General features: G+C 39.1%; 1 protein-coding gene across 8 annotated transcripts in view; it reads left to right on the plus strand.

Annotated features, from left to right (window-relative positions):
- ep400 (E1A binding protein p400) overlaps positions 1-21,909 on the plus strand; it is a 150,956-nt gene that overhangs the window by 59,919 nt on the left and 69,128 nt on the right. For 7 of the 8 annotated variants that reach the window (XM_043715350.1, XM_043715352.1, XM_043715355.1 and 4 more), the window contains 10 exons: positions 688-824; positions 3,654-3,840; positions 3,937-4,106; positions 8,082-8,257; positions 13,137-13,400; positions 15,712-15,876; positions 18,804-18,974; positions 19,057-19,151; positions 19,602-19,921; positions 21,477-21,679. In XM_043715350.1, the coding sequence (XP_043571285.1) occupies positions 688-824; positions 3,654-3,840; positions 3,937-4,106; positions 8,082-8,257; positions 13,137-13,400; positions 15,712-15,876; positions 18,804-18,974; positions 19,057-19,151; positions 19,602-19,921; positions 21,477-21,679 (1,888 nt within the window). The remainder of the gene's footprint in view (positions 1-687; positions 825-3,653; positions 3,841-3,936; positions 4,107-8,081; positions 8,258-13,136; positions 13,401-15,711; positions 15,877-18,803; positions 18,975-19,056; positions 19,152-19,601; positions 19,922-21,476; positions 21,680-21,909) is intronic. The other variant, XM_043715357.1, reaches the window with a different exon arrangement.

The following is a 21,909-nucleotide window of genomic DNA, read 5'->3' on the forward strand; positions in this document are numbered from 1 at the left end:
AAGAAGAGAATTTCCCACATCCAGTGAGAGTGACAGCCCACCACATTTCCCCAAGGCCATTTTAGAGGTCTGTCATGATTTTGTGTTTTCCAAGTTTGGTGGAGATTTTTCTCTTTGGAGGGCAGACTGCAAATTGATCAAGGAATTAGTTAATTAAGTACACAGGCAGCTACAGCAGATCATTCACCTACAAGCAGTCTGCTATGTGAATTCATTCCCTTTCCAGTCAGTATTTATGGTGACTTGGGCATGAGAAAGTATTTCGGTAAAATCAGGAGCTGTCAGTGCCATCTTTGTTGCAAGCAGCTGCCATTCTGCTATCAAGCTGTTTGTGAGCCATTTAGTGGTAGCATTCACCATAAAGACGGTCATTTAGGACTGACATGAGGAGGACCTGCTTCACTGGGGGTGGGAATCTTTGGAATTATTTACCCCAGAGGGCTTTGAAGCTCAGTTTAAGACAGATTGATGTATTTCTAGTTCCTAGTGATATCAAGGGTTGTGGATCTGATGTGGAAATATAGCATTGGGGTAGGTGGTTTACTATGGTTTAGAACGGTGGAGCAGAGTCATGGGCTGAAAAACCTACACATTAAATAATCACATTTGCGCATAATTGAATTTTTTAAAATTACATACCTTAAACTGTATGCAGAATCTAAAAGTGCTTGAATCTTTGCCTTTTAGATGATCCAGCCGTTCATTTTACGCCGATCGAAGAGGGATGTGGAGAAACAGCTGCCGAAGAAATATGAGCACATTCTGAAGTGTTGCCTGTCGAAGAGACAGAAAATCATGTATGAAGATGTCATGTACCAACCTGCGTAAGTAGTGTCTTTCATAAGATGCCTCTTGAAAGACAGTTTGCTTTAGATGCCTGAATCTGAGCTGAAATGTAATGTTTTGCATATTAGTTACCAAAACTCCATAATGTAGGACTCCTCTAAGCCAGAGAAAGGTGTTGATTGCCTGCTTCCTCCTGCTCCCCTCTCCAGTTTCCAATGGAAGTGAAGATCTGGTTGGATGGCTGCAGATAATCCTCTCTGGCGCCTCAACCTGAGGATCATCCTTGTATATGAATTATTGGTAGACCTCTAGAATCTCAAAGAGTACCACAACCAAGAGTGAATCCTGACATATGTCAACATGTTGACCAAGTGACCATGACTAGATACTGCTTAATGACAGCAACTACCTGTATTTGTATGGTACATTTAATGTAGTAAAATGACACAAAAACATAAATGGTACAATAGTAGTGGCGCTATTAAAATTAGAGTTGTTCGAGAAGTCAATGTTAGAGGAACACTGAAATCTTGACTAATTATAGTGCTGGAGGGGCTTAGAGGTGGGGAGCCAGCATATATGCGTCAGCATTGGGGTGATCAGTGAATGGAACTTGGTGCCAGTGGGATTTTAAATTCAGAGTGTAGAAGGTAGGAGCCCAGTCAGGAATACATTTGAGAAGTCAAGTCTATAGATAACAAAGACACAATGCAGGAACTGGGCTGAGGCAGGAGTAGAATCTGGTGATGTCACAAAGGCGTAAATGGGTGCTATTCATAGTGGGGCAGATGTATCAATGCAAACTCATCTCTGATTTAAATATGATATCAATGTTGTGAAGAGTCTAGTTTCAGCCTAAAGGCAGTCAGTTGGAGAAGGGGAAAGTTGGTAGTTGGGGAGTGCAGTTTATGATAAAGACTGATTATGATGATTTTTGGGTTTTTTTTTTAAGAAATTATATGTTCATTCAGTACAGGATATTCCACAAATAGCCTGAAAATTTAATGATAGTGAAGGGTGGGTTGTGGGTGGAGAGAGATGGGAATGGGGTTAGTGGGTTGAGATGGGGGTTGAAGTGCAGAGGTCATGGTGAGGAAGAAATAGGAGAAGTTGATTACTTGTTAAAACTGATTCTGCATTTCTGGGCGATGTTGCCTTGAGGTCATTGTGTTGATGAGAAGTAGTGTGTGTTCATGGCTAGTTTTTATGATTATCACAAGTACTGAAGTAAAGTTTTTTTTTAAAATTGATTTTTTGCTTATAAATGAATAGATAACATGGAACTGGCTGAATTACATCAATGGCATCAAAGACTTCCAAAAGGTTGAGGAAAGCAACAATGGATAGTTTATCTATGGCCAGTGCATAGGATATAATTTTGTGATATTGAGAAGAACCGTTTTTAGGTTCATGTGATTAGTGATATAATGCACCCTGCCTGCCTCTGAAACTCTGATTTATCATGAGGGTGCTGAGGTCAGTAGTGAGATACTTCTTTCTGCCTGGGCAGCTGATCCAGCGTAGACCAGAAATTGGACCTCACCTTATCCAACTGGTAGAACAAACCAGAATACTTATTACTCTCTGTAAAGTTGGGGTGAGTGGGAGGAATGGTAACAGAGTACTCAATGCTCAGCCTTCACAGGACCCTACACCAAAAACAGCCTCCTGTTCCTTTCAGTAGTAGTGGAGAGTTCTTTGCCCATTTCTTCCTTGGGAAGTTTATCTGTCTTTCAGAACGTACTAAGGAATGTTATTTTCTTATCAATATCAGCATTTTGCTGGAAGCAAAATTGGACTGTCCTTGTCTCTGGAGAATTTAGTCCTGTCAGACTCCTATTCCAATACTAGGTTTCTCTGGTATGGTGTCGAGATTTAGTGTAATGATGTCCAGATATGTTTTAGAACTCGAATGGGTTACTTGGGTGCTGTCAGGGCACTGTCACTGTTAGTTTGTATCTGAAAATGGGGCGATGTGCTCAATTTAACATCTTTCGTGGTTGATTTGGACTTTTGAACTGTTGGGGTTGAGAAACTAAATGTTTTAATGTTGTACACTCACCTCGTAGAGATTTTTCTCGTTGGTTGTAAAGCTCTAACAATATTGCATTAGTGAACAGGCCAAAAATCAGATACCGTGGGATGTTATAGATATATTGACTGCTGTAAAATATTTTGTAACCAGTTAACAAATATGTACATTTGATAAATCTAGGAATGTAAATCGGTGACGTTTCCCTGTAGTTTATCCCCATTTAGCAGGAATTTAAAGTCATTTTGCGGTGTTAAATGCTGAGTCATTTTGAAGCTTGGTGTAGTGTGTATCGTATTGCAAACCCATTGAGATTTTATTGCATGATGTTTTTATATTTAGCATAATATCCATTTAATGATGGTGTCCTTCATATGATAATGCTTTGGAACTTGAAATTACACTGTTCGTATGAATGAGAGTACCAGGTTAATTTAAGTCATAGAAATCACTAATAAAGGCATAAACTGGCAACAGGTGCTTGGAAAGTGTTCCACAGAATTCCTGCTTGCATTCAGTTGTGCAATACTCTAGCATGTACTCAGGTGATGCCCATGGGTTGTCAAGGATACAGATGTGATGCTTACTTGCCAAAGTGCTCCATTCAGAAATCTACCTATTTGTCACTAAGGTCAATAAATTGCTATGTTACGGACCGGTCAGTGTCTAGTTATTATTGAGTCTTGTGTCTTATAACTGTGTACGATGGTTGTTGTGTGAAAGACACCGATAGTTGCAAGACTTGAGATAGACATAACAGTGCTGGTTGATGAATAAATTGCATTTCTGTTTTGAGTTGCTCGTTTCTAATGCTCATATCTTCTCTAACCAATAGCACAATGGAAGCTCTGAGATCTCGTCATTTTGTTAGTGTTCTTAACCTCCTGATGCAACTGAGAAGGATATGTAATCACCCTAACCTGAAGTGCCCCAGGTCTGTCTGTTCGGCCTATGTTTTCAAAGCTCTGCAGTATACAGTTGCATCAGTTGTGTTGAAAGTGCTTGAATATGACCCTTGGAAGGTAAGTGTTGTAAATTGATTTTGCTTTCACTTTTTTCCTTGACTATTAGTAGCTACTCCACGATAACTAGATGTTTGCTTTTTGTACTTTTTTCAGAATGTGGACTTGTCTGCCTTCAATCTAACTGGAATTGAAAACCGACTGTCTCGATATGAGACTGAGATGGTCATGCCCAAAAGGAAGGTGACAAGAAAACTCATTGAGGAAATCTACTATTCGCCAGATCTTCCACCCAGACCCAGACCAGTTAAAGTGAAAGTCAGCAAGTAGGTGGCCGCCTTCTCTTTTTATACCTTGTCTTTATATCTGGACGTTTGGAATTAAATATAGAAATCATGTTTCAGCTATACAAAGCACTAGTTAAACTCACCAATAGTAGTATACCCCTACCTTCTAATCATTGGTTTTCTTAAACGTATGCCCTCAATTTGGATAATTTAGTCACATAGGCATCATTTATTGTTAATATAATTGCTCCCACTAAAACTGAACAGTGGAACCCAAAATAACTGTCCCCAAATAACTTTCACAAAAGGCAAGCTGAGCACTTTGTAGTAATGGAACGGTGGAGGTAAAAATCCTGTCGTTTTCCAAGGAGCATGATGGATGAAGAAGGCAACTAGGAAATTAATGACCACTGTATCTATCTTTTGATCTGAACAGTTCTTGCTGAACCTCTTTAAAACTCAAAATAGTGTCACAAATGTCACAGTGTAATAGCCCTGAATGTTAAATGTGGCAAGTTGGTGCATACTAATGTCACCACTGGCACGATTTAAAAAAAAAACTCTGCACTATGTTTCTCTTTTGTCATAGAGGGAGTGTAGCTTTTATTGAGTGAACCCAGAATCCTGCCTTCTCTTGTCCTCAGTGCTTTTCCCTTTGTAGATTGACATTAAGAGGGCAGTTCAGCTGCTAACAAGCGTTGGACCAGGAGTGGCCATTCAGTTTCTCAGACCTGTTCCTCCATTTAGTTAGATCGTAGCTGATCTGTACCTTTTTAATCCAGTTGCCTGTGCTGTGATCCCAGCTGGTGTTGCTCTTGGGAAAAGTCAGATCTCGGAGTGAAACCTGGCTTAGTAGACCCCAACTTCTATTGGAACCATAGAGATCGGTTACTGCACATGTTCACAAAGTCTGCCAGTATATTTGTAATGCAAATAAATAGAATGTTTATTAAACAAGAAAATAGTCATTTGGTAGTACAGAGTAGCGCTGAAAAAAGACCCTTTTTGTTGAAGCTTGTTGGCTTACTGTCATTAGGGTGCTTTGCAAGAATATGAATTCATGGGGGAAGCCAACAGTGATACTGGATGAGAAGAGAGAGTGGATGAATTGGCAAATAGACTCTGATTATTGGAAGCATTTGATGTTGGAGAATGCACCCATTAATATTGATTGACAGTTAACTGCCACGCTTGGCTTAAATGGTAAGCCAGGCAGGTTGACTCTGATTGGTCGAGGCATTGCCCTGAGGAATGAGCATAGAAAAATAGAATTGTACAATACAGAAGGAGGCCATTTGACCATCATGTCTGCGCTGGCTCCTGAAAGAGTTGTCCAGTAAGTCCCATTGTCTGTAGCCTTTTAAATTCAGTGAATGGCTGATGTTGCATCTCTTTCAACTCAACTAAGTAATGAGTGCACATTTGTTCTGTCTGCAAAAGAACATGTTCCATGCCAGCCAATCAGCAATCATCTTTCATGCTCTTGTGAAATGTTTTCATGAGCGCAAGTTGAAAAGCTTTGGCAAAATATGCCTTTTATCAGCAGTAAGCAAGAAAAAAATGTTAATTATATTGGGGAAATAGACAAAGTCTTTTCCCTGGAGTGGGGGGAGTACAGAACTTGAGGGCATAGGTTTAGGGTGAGAGGGGAAAGATTTAAAAGGGACCTAAGGGGCAACATTTTTTCGCAGTGTGTGGTGCATGTATGGAATGAGCTACCATAGGAAGTGGTGGAGGCTGGTACAGTTACAACATTTTAAAACGAATCTGGATGGGTATGTGAATAGGAAGGGTTTAGAGGGATATGGGCTAAATGCTGCCAAATGGGACTAGATTAGGTTCAGATATCTGGTTGACATAGGTGAGTTGAACTGAAGGGTTTGTTTCCAGATTAGTTTAGATTCCCTACAGAAACAGGCCCTTTGGCCCAACCAGTCCACACCGACCCTCCGAAGAGCAACCCACCCAGACCCATTCCCCTGACTAATCCGCCTAACATGAGGGGCAATTTAGCATGGCCAATTCACCTAACCTGCACATTTTTGGACTGTGGGAAGAAACCCATGCAGACACGAGGACAATGTGCAAACTCCACACAGACAGTCGCCCAAGGCAGGAATTGAACCTGAGTCTCTGGCACTGTGAGGCAGCAGTGCTCACCACTGAGCCACCATGCCACCCCATTCTGTACATTCTGTTTCCATTCTGTACATCTCTGTGACTCTATATTGCTCTAAATCAAAAGGTTGGGAAGATTTAATTACAGACATATGAAAAAAGACTCAATTTCACAATATTTGCATTTTATCCCAGTGATATCTTTACAAACAACAAAACTGCAGTGAAGAGAGAGCACTTTCTCCATGCTGTGGTTTCTTGCTCTGGCTGGCACAGCTATAACCAGATTCCTTGCAGTGAAATTTCAAACATTTCATTTTTCCTTCAGTGGTTATCTCTGACCCACCTAGAATAAATTACAAATTATGGGCCATGTGCAGGAATATAGGATTAGAAAAGGCACCTGAGTGTTTTTGAGCTGGCATGAACAAGATGAATTTAAAAACAAAAGTTGACTATTACTTTAACGCCAGAGCAAGCATGACTTCTTTAAATCTGGTGTCAGCAGTCTTTCTCTGGCACATTCACACACACTGACTTTTAGTTTTTACTGTATCTCTGTTTGTCCCTAGACTTCCATGTCACTTGACAAAGCATAGTTTTTTTTTAATGCACTAAACCCATTTTTCACTGCCAGGGTTGCAAAAATCATGAAAAATAAATGCAAACAAACAAGCACCTATACTCCCCAGTACTATTCCTACAAAAATAACTCTTTGAATAAAAATGAAACAAAATATCTATCTTTACTTCGTGTATCTTGATGTCCTTACCGAACTAAAATTTGTCACTCAGTATTGGGATTTTCAATTAATGCGCTTAAACTGTAACATGTTTTTAGGTAATAGAGTTCTAGATTTTCTCTGATCTTTATATGAAGAAGTGCTTCCTGAATAGCATAGCTCTGCTTTTAAGGTTCTTCCTCCTTGTTCTGGACTTTTCTCCCCCTTCCCCACTAGAAGAAATAGGTTCCCTATCAAATCCTCTTGATTATCTTCAACATCTTGATTAGGTCAAACATAACTAACCATATGTGAGATAATAGTACATGCAGTCCTTGTAATATAACCATTAGGCCCTGGTATTATTTGGTGAATCTGCATTGCTTTCCCTTTTAAGACTGCTGTGATCTTCCTACACATGGTCACCATAGCAGAATTCAGTTTTTCCAGATCCATTCTGACCAGAAGTCTCTACAACTGTAACATAACTTTCATCTCTCTATATTCTTCAGAAAAGGCTAATAGCAAATCACTTTTAATTATTATAGTATGTGTCTTCTGTTTTATTGAAAAGTGCAATTTCCTTGAACCAGCACTGAAATAAGGGAATTTCTGTAGCCTTCCTGGACTCAGGACCCCTGTATTTCTTTATAGACATTTAAATACTTTTTGTACTCGCTATTTGTCGGAAGTATGGCAGCTAATTGGCACACAGCAAGAACCAATAAACAGCAATCTGCTTTTAGTAATGTTGGCTGAGGGATAAATGTTGACCCAGATACTGGTGGAGAATTCCCCTGCTGTTTGCATATACCATGGATTTTCTATGCTCACAACCCTCTTATCAAGGCCAATGTAAGACATGCAACACTGCTAAATCTAAGTAATGAAATAATTTTTTTACAAAAGTCCATCTGAGACAGTAGACTGGGCCACAGCTTAATGTCAGAAACCTTTGACAATGCAGTACTCCTCCAGTACTGAACGGCGTGAGAGACCTGGATTGTGGACTGCAGTCTTTGAAATGACGAAGGAGACAGCATGTTCTTTTGTGGTGCTAAGTGATTTTTATAACACACTATGATACTTACTGCCAATGAGAGCTATTAAGTTCAATTCCCAAAGTAAGCATGAACCTAGCATTTATGATTTTTGTTCTTCAAAAAATGTCAAGGTTGTTCCAGCCTGTACAGTATGGCCAAAAGCCAGATGACCGGACGGTTGTGGTTGTTGGTACACAACCTCAGCGGGCACCCAGCACAACTTCAGCTGCAACCCATCAAGGGCAATCACGTGGCAAGTCTTCAGCTGTGGCGGTGCCTGCTTCTCAGGTTATGACTTCTGCCCAGGGTAAGAAACAGCTTCATTCCTTCTAATCAAAAATGTTGAGCAAAGTTTTCAGTCAGTAATGGAGTTTCATGACTAGCTGCAGTTTCATTGATGATACAACACTTCTCTTTCCAATTTGTACTTGAAATCTTGGATAGTAACTTTGACAAAAAGGTGAGAGAGTATTGGATTTTACCAGGGTGAAGGATAAATTAGTCTTAAACATTTGGCCTGATTAGTACTTGCTGATCAGCAAATATGAATCAAATTGTCTATTAAACCATCAAGCGATCTTCTGCTTGTAAGGACTAAATCCAGTGTGTATGATTAAAAGATGAGTTTTTAATGCTACATTCTTCCCTGCGAAATCTGTTCTTCATTGAAACTTGCCTGGTGCTTTAGGATGTTTATTTCCCAGTAAAATTCTCACAATTGTAACATAACACAGTGTACGAACATTGTTTTTCTAAATTTTTAAAAACATACATATTTTGAATTCAGAGAGTTCCGGTTGAGAGTTTTTTTTCTGCCCATCCTCTTTCTGAAATTTGATGTGTATGTGTCACTCAGCCTTGATTAAACAAAAACTTGCTGTTCCCAGGCAATTCAGCATTTGGCTTACCTTCTCAAAATCATAATGGTAAAGATCATTTCACACTGCACAAAAAGAAACCGATGGGCCTAATCCATTTGTGTTGGTATTCTTTGAATTCTCCAATTGAGCAGTATCCCCCTCTTAGTCTTTAGTCTCTTTCCCTTTCCTACCTCCACTGTTTTGCATTGGAAGATGCATTGGTCCCCTGTGCTGATGGGAAAGCTGTCCTCCACAAATGGAATGGTTTGAATGTTAGAGGGTCCTTTTCACTTTTCACAAATAAAGCTGGTATACGTAACTGGTTATGAAAGTTCGACACTTATTTTAATTTGGGGAAGCAGTACCCATCCTCACCTGGTGATTGAACAGTTTTACTTGAGCTTAAAGAGGTTATCAAACATAGCAATGAAAACTTTAAATTCTGTATGGAGTTTGAGTGCTGCATAGTGCTGTCCACACTATTAACAGCATGAGGTTTGGCTTAAGCAAAGCTTGTACACTAACTTAGAAATCCTCTCATGAAAATGTTGTTTCTGTTTTGTTTCCTCAGATATTTCTTAAGTTTTCAGGTGTTATTCTCAATGTGATAAAAATAATTTTAAAACACCAATATTTATATTTTAAGGAAGGGAAGAATAACATTTGCTCTGACAGATTTTTACCGAATGCAGAAGTAGGGCCCTTTCAGTCTGCTTGGCCGTTCAGCAAGATCAAGGCTGATCTGCTTGTGTTTTGAATTCCACATTCTCATCCATTTCTAACAACAATTTATTCTCAATCTCTCAAGCCTTAAAAATATCCAAGGTACTCAACCTCCAACATCTTTGGGGGCAGAGAGTTCCAAAGTCTTTCAACCCTCCTAGAGAAAAAAAAGTCTTATCTCTCTCTCTCTCTCTCTCTCTCTCTCTCTCTCTCTCTCTCTCTCTCTCTCTCTCAAAAGGCGGGCCCCTAACTTTAGGACAGTGCCCTTTTGATCTGGACTCATCCATAATAGGAAACATCCTTCCCATGTCCACCTCGTCAAAACCATTCAGGAACATATAAACTTTAAGTCATCCCTTACTCATCTGGAAACAAGCCCAGCCTGTCCAACCCTTTCTCATAAGACGCTCAACTCAGTTCAGGTATCAATTTGGGATCTTGTGGAAATGTTTTAATATTTTCTTGTGTGAGAGGGGGGGAGCCGGAGATTCTGATTTTCAAAGTTTGCTCATCTGAAGGTAATCTCAGTTGTGACTGCATCTCCCTGAGCATAGATGCAGGCACCCTTCAGGTCTGTTCTGTCACCTGGAGGTGCTAGTGTTGGATTGGGGTGGACAAAGTCAGAAGTCACATGACACCAAATTATAGAACTTCACCTGATGAAGGAGCAGTGCTGTGAAGGCTTGTGATTTCAAATAAACCTGTTGGACTATAACCTGGTGTCATGAGACTTCGACTTAATCTGATCAAGGCTGGCCAGCTGATCCAACTTCATACACCTTCTTTGCCTTCTATTTCTTAGTATCTTGGTTAATTAAAAGCCTCATTGGTCTTTGTTTTAGAATTAGTTATTGATTTAATATTTATCATCATTTGTGGAATGGAATTCCAAATCTCTAGCAGCATTTGCTTGAAGAAATGTTTGCTGAAAGGTTTGGCATTTTTATTCAGACTATTTAGGAAAATGAGAAGTGATCTGATTGAAACATACAAAATTTTTAAAGGGCTCAACATGATAGATACAGGATGTTTCCCTTAGCTTGGCATTTTAAAACCAGGGGACGTAGTCTTAGAATAGGGTTTTGAACCATCTAGAACTGAGATGAGGATTTTTTTTCCACTCATGGGTGGTGAATCTTAGGAACTTTCTACTTTACAGGTCGGTGGAGGCTTGGTCATTGGGTATGTTCAAGACAGAGATCGATAGTGTTAAAAGATATTGAGGGGTTATGGAGATGAAAAAATGTGTGGAAGTAGATCAGCTATAATCAAGTTGAGTGGCAGAGCTGGTTCGGGAGGTGAAAGGCCTATTCCTGTTTCTATTTCCTAAGCTCCCTAATTGCAGTTTGCTCAATTGTCCTGCAATCTACTGTATTTCCCTTGAAAGCTTCCAAATTTTGATGAAATCACTCCTTAACCTCTTAGTTACAAGAAACACAAACCTAGTTTTTGTAATCCCTATTTTGTATAATAAAGACCATTGAATTATCAGACCTTGAAGATTTCATTTGATGATGCCACTGACATGAGTGCCTTGAGAAAATACCATTCATTCATGGGTGAAGGCAGGTCCTTGATTCATTGTGTGCTGATGTTTCAAATGAGCCATTTTATGGCAGTTTTTGTGGGCAGAGGTTTACCATTGCCTTCCACTCATAGGGACAGTCCGAAGTCACTGGTCCCAAGGCTACATCGACACAACAGAGGTCGAACTTCTGCTGATGGCATTAGACCTAGTCATTCACTAGGTCATCCAGCCAGCTGTGCTAACTGGCCCTATATGAGAAATATTTCTTTATTAGTATAACATTTTAAAAAGGGATACAGTGGCCGGGGAAGGTTATATAATTAGGTGAAGTGATTGGAGGCAGCAGGTCAGTTATTGCAATTAGCTGAAAGTGAGGACTGCAGATACTGGCGATTAGAGTCAAGAGTGTGCTCATGGAAAAGCACAGCAGGTCAGGCAGCATCCGAGGAGCAGGAAAATCGACGTTTCAAGCAAAAGCCTTTCATTTTCCTGAAAGGTCGATTTTCGTGCTCCTCAGTTGCACCCTGACCTGCTGTACTTTTCCAGCACCACACACTCAACAGATATTGCAAATGCCAGGAATATGGCCGTTCAGAATTGATGAAGCCTAGACTGTAGTAATAGTACAGTATTTCGCTGCTTATGCAAGAGTGATCCTGGATGGCTTAGTTGCTTAGCTTATATAGTCTTTGTTGGCACCAATGTTCTGGCTGCCATCAAGAATATGACTATAGCAGCAACTTCAGACTTCTGCAGACATATAGAAAAGGAACAGGAGTTGATCTTTTATCTCTTCTAGCCTGCTCTACCTGTCATTTGGACAACGTTATGACTGACTTTCTAACTCAAATTCACTTATCCCCATGCACCTAGATTCCTTTAAAAATGGATAGGTTTCTGATTACTGTCTTTGATGTACTTAAACACTGGACATCCAGTTTTCTGACATAGAATTATGGAGATTGACTATCACCAGCTGAAGAAACTTCTAACATCTAAATGGCTAACTGCTTATCCTGAGGCTAATCAATAAGGCTGTCATGAGATACATCAACGTACTGCACAAGCTGTGCATCCCCCAGAACCTATTCTCATCTTCCTTGTTATGTGATTAACATAAGTGACAGATATTTACTTTCACTAGTTTGGATGTGGGGAAGGTTTGAGCTGTCCTGTCCAGTTCAAAGTGTATTAGGACCTATGAGAGTAGCAAATGTGTTTGTAGTTTCGCCCGAGTTGTATCTCAGACACTTACAAGGCTTTGTGAAACATTTTTGTTCTTATTTGTTGATCTGGCTATTGTCCAAATGCATCTATGCAATAATTAAAAGAAGAAAGATTTGCATTTTTAAAATGATCTCTGGGCATTCAAAAGCACTTTACAACCAATGAAATTTAGTTACTATTGTAATGTCAGGGCTGTAAACCAATTTGGGAAAAACAAGCAATGCATACAACAGAAACATTAAATTTCCTATTTCCTTTAGGTGTTGAATGAGGAAATAAGAAAAAAAAAGTCCGCTATCTCTGAGAGAGCAGTTCTATGGCCTGAAAGGACTATTGTGACTTAACCTGATGACTGAGGAATAAAATATGGGCCAGGGCAGTAGGGAGAACTCTCTCCCTTCTCTTCAGAAGTGTGTCATATATTTTACATCTAACTGAGAGACCAGACTCTGACTTATCTCTAACCTCTGTTTGAAAGATGGCACATCTGACAGTAGCAGCATTCACTCAGTATTGTACTGAGAATGCCAATGTGGATATGTGCTCAAGGCACCAGTGTGGAACTTGAACCCATAGCCGTCAGACTCAGATAAGTGATTCAGCCAGAGCTGAAACTAAACATAGTTAAATGTACCATTTTTTTTATGTGATTGAGAAACAGAAGTATTGAATTGCACACATTGTGCTAGTTAACTTCATTAATTAGGTGAGTATGTCTTTGATTTTATTCACTATCGTCCTAAGTTTTTTTTTTGGAGGAATGGTGAGTTGCACAGAATGAAATGTGAATATAATTTTGAAAAATCTGTCATGTTGGCCAGCACAAACCAACCACTTGTCATTTGCAGCAGCGACTCCATTTCAGATGAATCAGACTTCTGCCAATGCACCAGGACAGCAGCAAGCGGTGAACAGCACCATCACCTCTAGCACAGCCAGTCCAGCCCTGGGCAGCACAGCAGGCCTGGTCACCCAGCAGGGACAGGCTGCTTCCCAGGCCTCGCACTCGGGTCAGGCCCAGCAGCAAGCCTCTTCTGCTCACACCGCCCCGACAACCAATGTGCTGCATCAGAGGCTGGTGCTGACCTCACAGGCCCAGGCACGCTTGCCTAGTAAGTGGCCTCACAAATATTGCCTAATTCTCCCACTTATTACTGTTGCATGACTCACTCATTTCTTGCTGGCAAGGGCTGTCCCTCATGAGCAGCCAAGTTTCCAACTTTTTTTCCAAATTCTCTTTTGCTGCCCTATTTATGCAAATCTCTCTGTTGGTAAGGGACTAATCACCTGCTGAGATTTTCTTTAGACAAGCTTTGGCCATGGTTCATGGCTAATGAACCCAACACTGTCTTCTGCTTCACTTTTGTACGTATGTTGCCTTCTAGCATGTCTTTTCGATATTGAGTACTGACCTGATGATACGTGTGTCCTCTAGATAATGCACTGCCTTTACAAAAGCTGCTTTTTAAAAATTAGTTGGTCTTTTAATTATATTGTTTGGGATTGCAGAAATTTCCAGTTGCGGGCCTTTAGTTGTTTGCAAAACATTATTTTGATTCTATTAAAATACTTAATTTTCTTTATGTAATACAACTCAGCATCAAATAAAATAGCTAGTATAGGATAATTAATTTCAAGGTTACATTGATTAGGCAGTTCAAACATTTTTTGTGGTAATTATGTGGTGTTAGGGTTAGGTCATTTTGGTTTTCCTTAAGTTGCAACAAATTTTATGCAGTACTGCTGGAAAGAGTTTATTACAGCATTTAAATTTTATCATAGTTAAATCTGATCTCTGCATATAAAAACCCATTATTGAAACCTATATCTAAGTTTTCAGAGGTTGTATTACAAGATGGTTTTATTAACTATGAGTTGGGGATAAGAGAAGTTAATTCCAGACTCTTCTCTGAACCTCACTGTCAGTCATACTAATCTATTAATTCAAACTGCTTTTCCCTGCTGCTCTTAAGTGAAGCTGGGAAAGAAAGAATTCCTTTCCACTTTAAAAAAGTATATACAATTTTTGACATTAGCTTTTGCTTTCATCCTAAATGTAGTAAAGTTAGCTGACGGCACGAGAGAAAGGTAAATTGATCCTGTAATATTTCAAGGGATGAATGCAGTTATAACAGACTACAGGAATTTAATGAACTTTAGCTGAGACTCTGCTGTCCTACTTTGCTTTTTCTGCTTTGGTGGTGCTCTTGGAAAGGCAGTGTGAAAATGCACCTTAACTTTCATAACACAGATAATAACAGGGTGTCATTCAAGGTTTTACAGGCAACTAATTATAACTCTCTGATACAATTGGGTGTAGGTATTGCTTTTGAAAGGCTCTGTCATCTCACATCAGCATTTCATAGCCTGTAAGTGCCTCTCCTAAAGGGAGTTTGTTTCATTGTTTAGTTAGATGGGAAGCTGTAAGTGATGCTTCCTTAGTTAAAATAACAATTAACAAAATAAAAATGGCCAGAGAGTTTGTTTTCAACTTGTAGGAAAAAGTACGCTCCGTCAAGGTTTATCTAAAATTTTGCTGTGGGGTGAAATGGGGGTAGAAGAGAATAAAGAAATCTCATTAGAGAAATAACAGCTTTACTTGTATATGATTTAATTCTATCTTTAACTGTGTCAGCAAAAATTTATGCTTGATCAAACAATATTCTAACAGTTTTCTAATGCTAGAAAGGAGCATGCTAGCAAGGCAGTTATATTATTGAACTAATAATGCAGAAGTATGGACCAATATTCAGAGAAATTAGTTCTAATCCCACTACAGCAGCTGGAAATCAATTGATTAAATAAATCTAGAATGAAAAGCTAATATCCACAATAGTGATGAAGTTTCATTTTTTAAAAAATGGTTTGCTAATATCCTTTAGGGAAGGAGACCTCCTGTGCTTACCTCATCTGACCCAAAGTGATTTCCAATCCTGTGCAATGTGGTTGACTCTTAACTATCCTCTGAGAGCACCACTCGTTTGTATTTAAGATGGCGGTGTTGAGGGCAGTTAGGGGGTAGGTAATAAATGTAACCTTGTCAGTGACATCCATGTCCTGTGAATTAATATAGAAAAATGGACATATGTTAAGCGGGAAGCACTGTTTAATTCTTGCCTTCATTAAATATTGCCAGAAAACTGTAGTTGAAGATCAATGTAGATATATAAATCAATCTTATTAGACACCTATCAATAGCTATTACCTGAGTAGCTAGATAACTAATTTAAAATCTTTTAAAAACTTTTTAAAAATCTTTATCTCACTTTTTGCTTTTCCTGCATAAACTTCTCTGACACCTTGTTTGCACACTGTAGATGACCTTGCATGAGTAGAGCTTGGGTGCAGATTTACTAACTGCCAAAGCACAGTGCTGCTGACATTTTGTTTATAATTGTGTTGCACATTGTCCTTCCCTTGCAGGTGGAGAAGTCGTTAGTATCGCCCAGCTTGCCTCCATAGCTGGTGGGCAAGGACGAGGCACCCAGACTAGTCAGCCCGTGACGCTGCACTTCCAAGGCAACAAGTTTACCTTGTCTAGCAGTCAGTTGCGGCAGCTCACTGCTGGCCAGCATCTCCAGTTACAAGGTACATTGAGCAGCAAGCAGTCATCATGTGTATGGCGTAACATTTAACATTTATTTGTCTTGTGTATATACACACACACACACACTCCTCGCCCCTCAATGTCATTTCCTGATGTTGTTTTGGTCATATTTCTTAAGGCAGCATTTATATTTGATAATGTCTACAAAATTGGAATCTCCATGCAGACAACTCCTTACATCATTGTAGTTGCAGTCACGGATACTGTACTCGGTGATAATAGACCCTCCACTCCTTCTGTAATAGACCCTCCACTCCTTCTGACATGCCATGAGTAATACAGCTTCTGGAGATTATTTTCCAAATGCAAAGAACTCCATCCAACAGCTAATACAATGTTAAAAGTCCTTTGTTATACAGGCAACATGTTGCCAGATAGATACCGAAACTCATTGCCCATCTCAAAATTGAAATCCAAACCTGAAATACAGTAGTTCCTATCCTCTACTATATCATTTCATTGGGTGTGACCATCACTAATAGGCCAGCAACATTTGTTGCCCACCCCCAGTTGTCCTTTCGAAGATTGTATTGGCTTGCTCAGCCATTTCTAAAGGTAGTCCAGAGTTAACCATGTTGCTTTGGCTCTGAAGTCACAAAAGGACAGACCAGGTAAGAATAGATGATTTCCTCCCTAAAGCAGAATGTGTACAGAATAGATTTTTATCGCAGTCCAGTAGTTTACAACCTTACCAGTACTCCTTTTTAGTTCAGATTTATTTAATTATTTGAATTTAAATTCCCCAGCAGCTGTGGTGGGAACATCACCCGTGGCTTCAGGTCTCTGGCTTTCTAGTCCAATCACACATCCAATATACTGCTTTTCCAAGGCATCAAGCTAAGAATCCATAGATCTGTCTTCACTTAGACCAAGCTAGTGAAAGCTGCAGTTACCCTGTATTGTTGGTTGACTCTTGAGAGGGAAAAAGGTCAGAGATCCTTGCAAATAGGAAGAATCAGCATTTGGTCTACATGAGATATTCAATTGGAAAGAAAACCCCTCTTGGAAGCACAACCAGCAGCCTTTATTTTCCTGTTGGGTTTATATAGAGCACCACTTCTGGCTGCCTTATCCTCTTTTAAATGTTTCTATCCATTCTGTTTTGCTGATAAATTATACTTGAGCATTGAAATATATCTTAATTGCTATCCTTCAGCAGAATTCCTCATGCCAATTCTTCTCAGTCAGCCTTTTGACAAATTTGCATTTCTCACTTATAAGGAATTAAAACACCCACCTCTGATTGTCTTTATTAACACTAAAAGCAGTTCTGTCTTGTTCCATTCTGGTCATTTTCTTTTTAATTCAGGGATTAAAGTTTAGAAACCACCTGCATTGTCCCAACTTTGAATGAGAGAGGGAGAGACCAACAAATGCATTAGACGTCTCATCATTAATATTTGGATGATGATCAGTCTTTGTTGAAGGTGACTGAATCTCCAGTCTGACTAACAATCCTCAGCATCTGTAGAAAAGCTAAGAAAGTGAACAGAAGACAAAGTTGATTGGTGTTGAGTTGAACAGGAATGAATTCTTCACAGAAAAAAAAGTGAGGTTACTGTACTTCTGTAGATGCAGTTTGTGCTTGCAATTTTATATTTAAAGTAACTATTTAGTATCTATATCAGATTCTTTGAATTTACACAATGTTTGCAGCACAGAAATAGCCATTTGACATAGCAGGTCCATGCTGGTGATTATGATCCACATGACCTCATCCCAGTCTTTTCATCTAATCCGAACAATGATAATCTTCTTTCCTTGTTCTCTTAAGTTTATCCAGTTTCCCTTTGAGTCTGTCGTGTTCTATTAACTCCTCTCTGTGGTAGTTGGTTTCACTTTTCACTATTGTCTAAATAGAAACATTTTTTTACTGAATTCTTGAGTGATATCTTAGTTTTGTGACAACCCACTCATTCTTGCATACAAGCAGGAGCACAACTTTACTCTCAATGGCTTTCATATCACAAAGACTTTATCAGGTCAACCCTCAGCCTTCTCTTTTGTAGAGAACAAAACCCCCATTTTCTACTAAAAATGTATGATTGTGTCCTTTTTGTTTGTTGAATGATGTTTTATTAGTTTAAATCTGGGAGTAAGATCTGAAATTGATGTAATGTTTTATTACTTATTGGGGACTAGGGAGATCCTGTGGAGATGTAGAATAATTTCAGCAATCAAAAAAAAAATCTGATTTTATTTTTCTGTTTGTTTTTCGGACTTGTTAACAAGCATTTATCAGAGAGTATAATTGTTGAAGAAATACTTTACTGCTTAAGGATTCAGACTTGGGTTTATGAATGAATTATGAGAACAAAAGAATCCAGATGCTGGGAAAGCCCAAATATATCACATGATTTAGTGGGGAACCTTCCTCTGAAGGCACTAACTCAGATAATCGAAGCTATTCACAACAGACACTGCACAATGTACTTACAGCCAAGAGCCTGAAATCGATTTTAAAAAATCAGGGATCTCTGCACCCAGTTAAAGAAAGGAAGAAAATCTTAACTCTACCTAGAGAAAGAAAAGGAGTTGGAGACCTTCCTGCAAAGGAACAGAAATCGCTGGGAAAGCTCAGCAGGTCTGGCAGCATCTGTGAAGAGAAATCAGAGTTGAAGTTTTGGGTCCAGTGACCCGGGTGGTAGCTAGAAAAAAGTGGGTTTTTATGCAGAAGATAGGGTGAGGAGTGGCTGTAAGGAGTAAATGATAAATGGGGGTAGACCCCACAGAGAGAGAACAACAGATGGACAAGCAAAGGAGTAGATAATGATCAGACTAGGAAAATTAATAGCTATTAATGGAGACTGTTCATAGCTAACAATGATATCCTACAATTCTCATTGTAATTTTGCATTGTGTGAGAAGAATCATTTAATTACCTATTTTTATATTTTTTTAAATGCAGGCAATGTCCTACAAATTGTATCAGCACCAGGGCAGCAGATTATGCGTCAACAAAGTCAGAGTCTGATGCAAGCGCAATCTCAGGGTAATGCAGTCCAAAATGCATCTGCAGCAATGGGAAACCAGCAAGGAATAGTTCCAAGTTCTGTTTCCACTCCTGTTTCAACACAAGGTGAGTGACTGAGAGACTATAAATAATATGGTTTATTTTTGAATTTATATTTTCCACAGCTTATAACATCTTTTTTTTTTAGCATCTTTCCTTACGACCAGAACAGTTAGTAGTTCAGCGTCTGGTGAGCAGGGAGCAATCCTAAGGCCTATATCTTCTCTAGGATCTGCTGCACAGGTAATCACATTGTTTTTAAACAGGTTTGAGTATTCATGTTAAACTTGCACATTCAATATTTTTAAATTAATCAGGCTGTGAAAGTTATGAACAAAGAGCATAAGAGGGCCAGATTAGCCATCTTTTTTATCTTTATTATCTTTTTTTTAAATAAAACCCATGGAGGTTTCCCATAGTTTTTTCTCATAAATTCTAAACTTTTTCAGTTTATAAATTCCTATGTCTAAAATTTTAGTAGAAAGTACCTATTTAAACTTGTCACATTGTAATTGTTTCGTATTGCCAGTGGGGGGTCAGTGTATGGCTTCCGGAGAAGTGAAGGGCATAAGTTATTCGGCTATTAACATGCAACTCCAGTTGTAATACTTTTTAAAGTTACCCTGCTGACACAACAGGTGGCTTGTTCAGTGTTTTAGTGTCACACTTGAGAATCTTGTTTATGATTTCTAGGATTCTATAGAAGAAAAGAAAAAATTCATAAAGGAGCGATTGGACCGAATTTTCTTGATAAATGAGAAACGATGTTCTGTGATGCCTGTCTATGGTACGGAACTGTTGGGAGTCTGCTTCTTGATTGGCGAGTATAAACTTACAAAGCCTAAACCAGCTGAGAACTCCTGGCTTTTCTCTGGTTACGTGAACTCCTGCAACATTCAGCAGTCAGTGAGTGACTCCTTTGCTGAGATATCTTGGAAGCGGACAGAATCTTTGTCACAAGCAATTTTATCCACGGATCAGAGGCAAGATAGTATGCAAGACATCATTAAAAGGTGAGCAGTTGTTGTATTATAAGCTATTTGCACAGATAGTTCTTCTATAACGTGATGGTTACGTTCGTGTGCAATTTCACATTATGGAAAAATCGTGCTTTTGAAACAGCGCTTAGGGTGTTGACAATGTAATCGCATTACAACCAACACATGTTTTAAAAGTTCACGCTTTAGAAACTGTGTCCCCAATTTGTCAATCGTGTTAGTGAATTTGTGTTAATGAAATACGCATTATAGCAGAATGAGCTTTACAGAGCATCTCTATATCACAACCAAAGGTCTTCATGAACATCTTCAAAGGTATCAAGCCATTGATCCCATGAGATGCCAAATAGTCAGGTCGCCTCAGATTTCTTTTTAATATCAATATGCAGAACCCAAAGCAGCTTTTGATTCTGTGCTATGAAATTAACCATAGCCTAATATTGAAATAGAATTGATCTCATTCTTTTGCCCCATTTCATCTGTATAACCGGTGAAGAAAGCAAGCAAGAAGTTTGGAATCAAAAAAGCTGAAGTCAGAGGGTGCGAGGGAGGTGACAGTGAGTTAAGGCGATGGTATTGAAAGTTGATGAGGTGCATCTGTTGCATTGTTCCCAGTGTTAAGTCTCTGTGTTAAAGACAAGATGTGCAACTATTTTAGGAAGTCCACGTTTAGATTGATTGTTGAGAAATATGGTTAGTGGGATAATATTAGCCAAGAAAAAATGAGAAAAGAATAGGACATTATGTATTTTCAGCATGTGCCATTGAGCATTGCAATCCTTGACTTTTGAAAATAATGTGGCTATTGCCATACGGGCACTGAAGTAAGTAATGAATAAGCCTGGTTTGTTTGATGGGGTGATGTTGCTTCTGACGCTGAGAATTCCTTGTTTCTCTTCAAGCACTCATAGTACTGTACCTTTTAATAAATATTTTCTACAGATAGAGGATTTTACAAACCATAAAACAGTTTAGCGTGTTGAGAGAAAACAGGAAATTTATGCCACATTTTCTCAGTAACAGATGAACAGTGGTTTGGAGTCCTGCCCATATGCTATTATGGAATTATGTGGTGTCAATAGGTATGGTCCTGGAGTCACATATTCATAGGAGTCCACCGGTAGTGTTGGATTTTGCAATTAAAAGTAGCTTGAAAATAGCTGTGGAAGATGCATATACCAGATGTTTGGGTCATGAGAACAATGATTAAAAATAATAATGTTCCTTAATGGCCTGGCAAGGGTCACCAATAGGTTTCCTTTTCACTATTCTCTTTCCCCATGACGGTTTCTTTGTAGGTTTGAAACTACCTTGGAGGTATTAAGATCATGAGATGACCTCCTGCAGAACTGTGATTTTTAAACTACATCCCTGCAGGCCTCTTGTGAGCATTTCGAAAACGCAGCTAATTGTTTTGTCATTCTGCAAGTCACATTTTCTTTCAAAATCTCAATCAGTGTTTCTTTTCCAAATGTGATGCAATGACACAAATTACTGTCTATTTCCATTTAGGTTGGTGTTACCTTTTGCGTTGAAACTTAAGCGAAGAAACATTATGCTTTTTCCACAGGGTTCAGTGTGTTGTACCACATGTAGTGGCACCTCCGCCAGTTCTGTACACGTTTAACCCTCCACCTTCTTATACGCACCACATGCGGCTATTTAAATCGAACCTTAAACAGGAGCTGGCTCCATACGCCCAACAATTGCTGCAGGTTACATCTACAACAAAGTTGCTGTTAACTGACCCGAGGCTTATACAATTTGACTCAGGTCAGTAAATTAAGGATACTTGTCTCTAATGAACTTCAGATAGAGCTGTTGTTTCATGCTGTTCTGCACACTTATATTTTGTTTTGTATTAAATGTCCAACCTATTGACAGAGTTGGGTGAAAAGCTAAATTTTGGGGTGTGGAGGACTTGGCTGATTTTTAAATCCTTGGTAGCAGAGTAATTTATCAAGCAGTCAGCCAGCAGCAGTGGGCAACTCATTCAGTTTTTA

The sequence above is a fragment of the Chiloscyllium plagiosum genome, chromosome 25, assembly GCF_004010195.1.
Source record: "Chiloscyllium plagiosum isolate BGI_BamShark_2017 chromosome 25, ASM401019v2, whole genome shotgun sequence".
Classification (NCBI taxonomy): Eukaryota; Metazoa; Chordata; class Chondrichthyes; order Orectolobiformes; family Hemiscylliidae; genus Chiloscyllium; species Chiloscyllium plagiosum.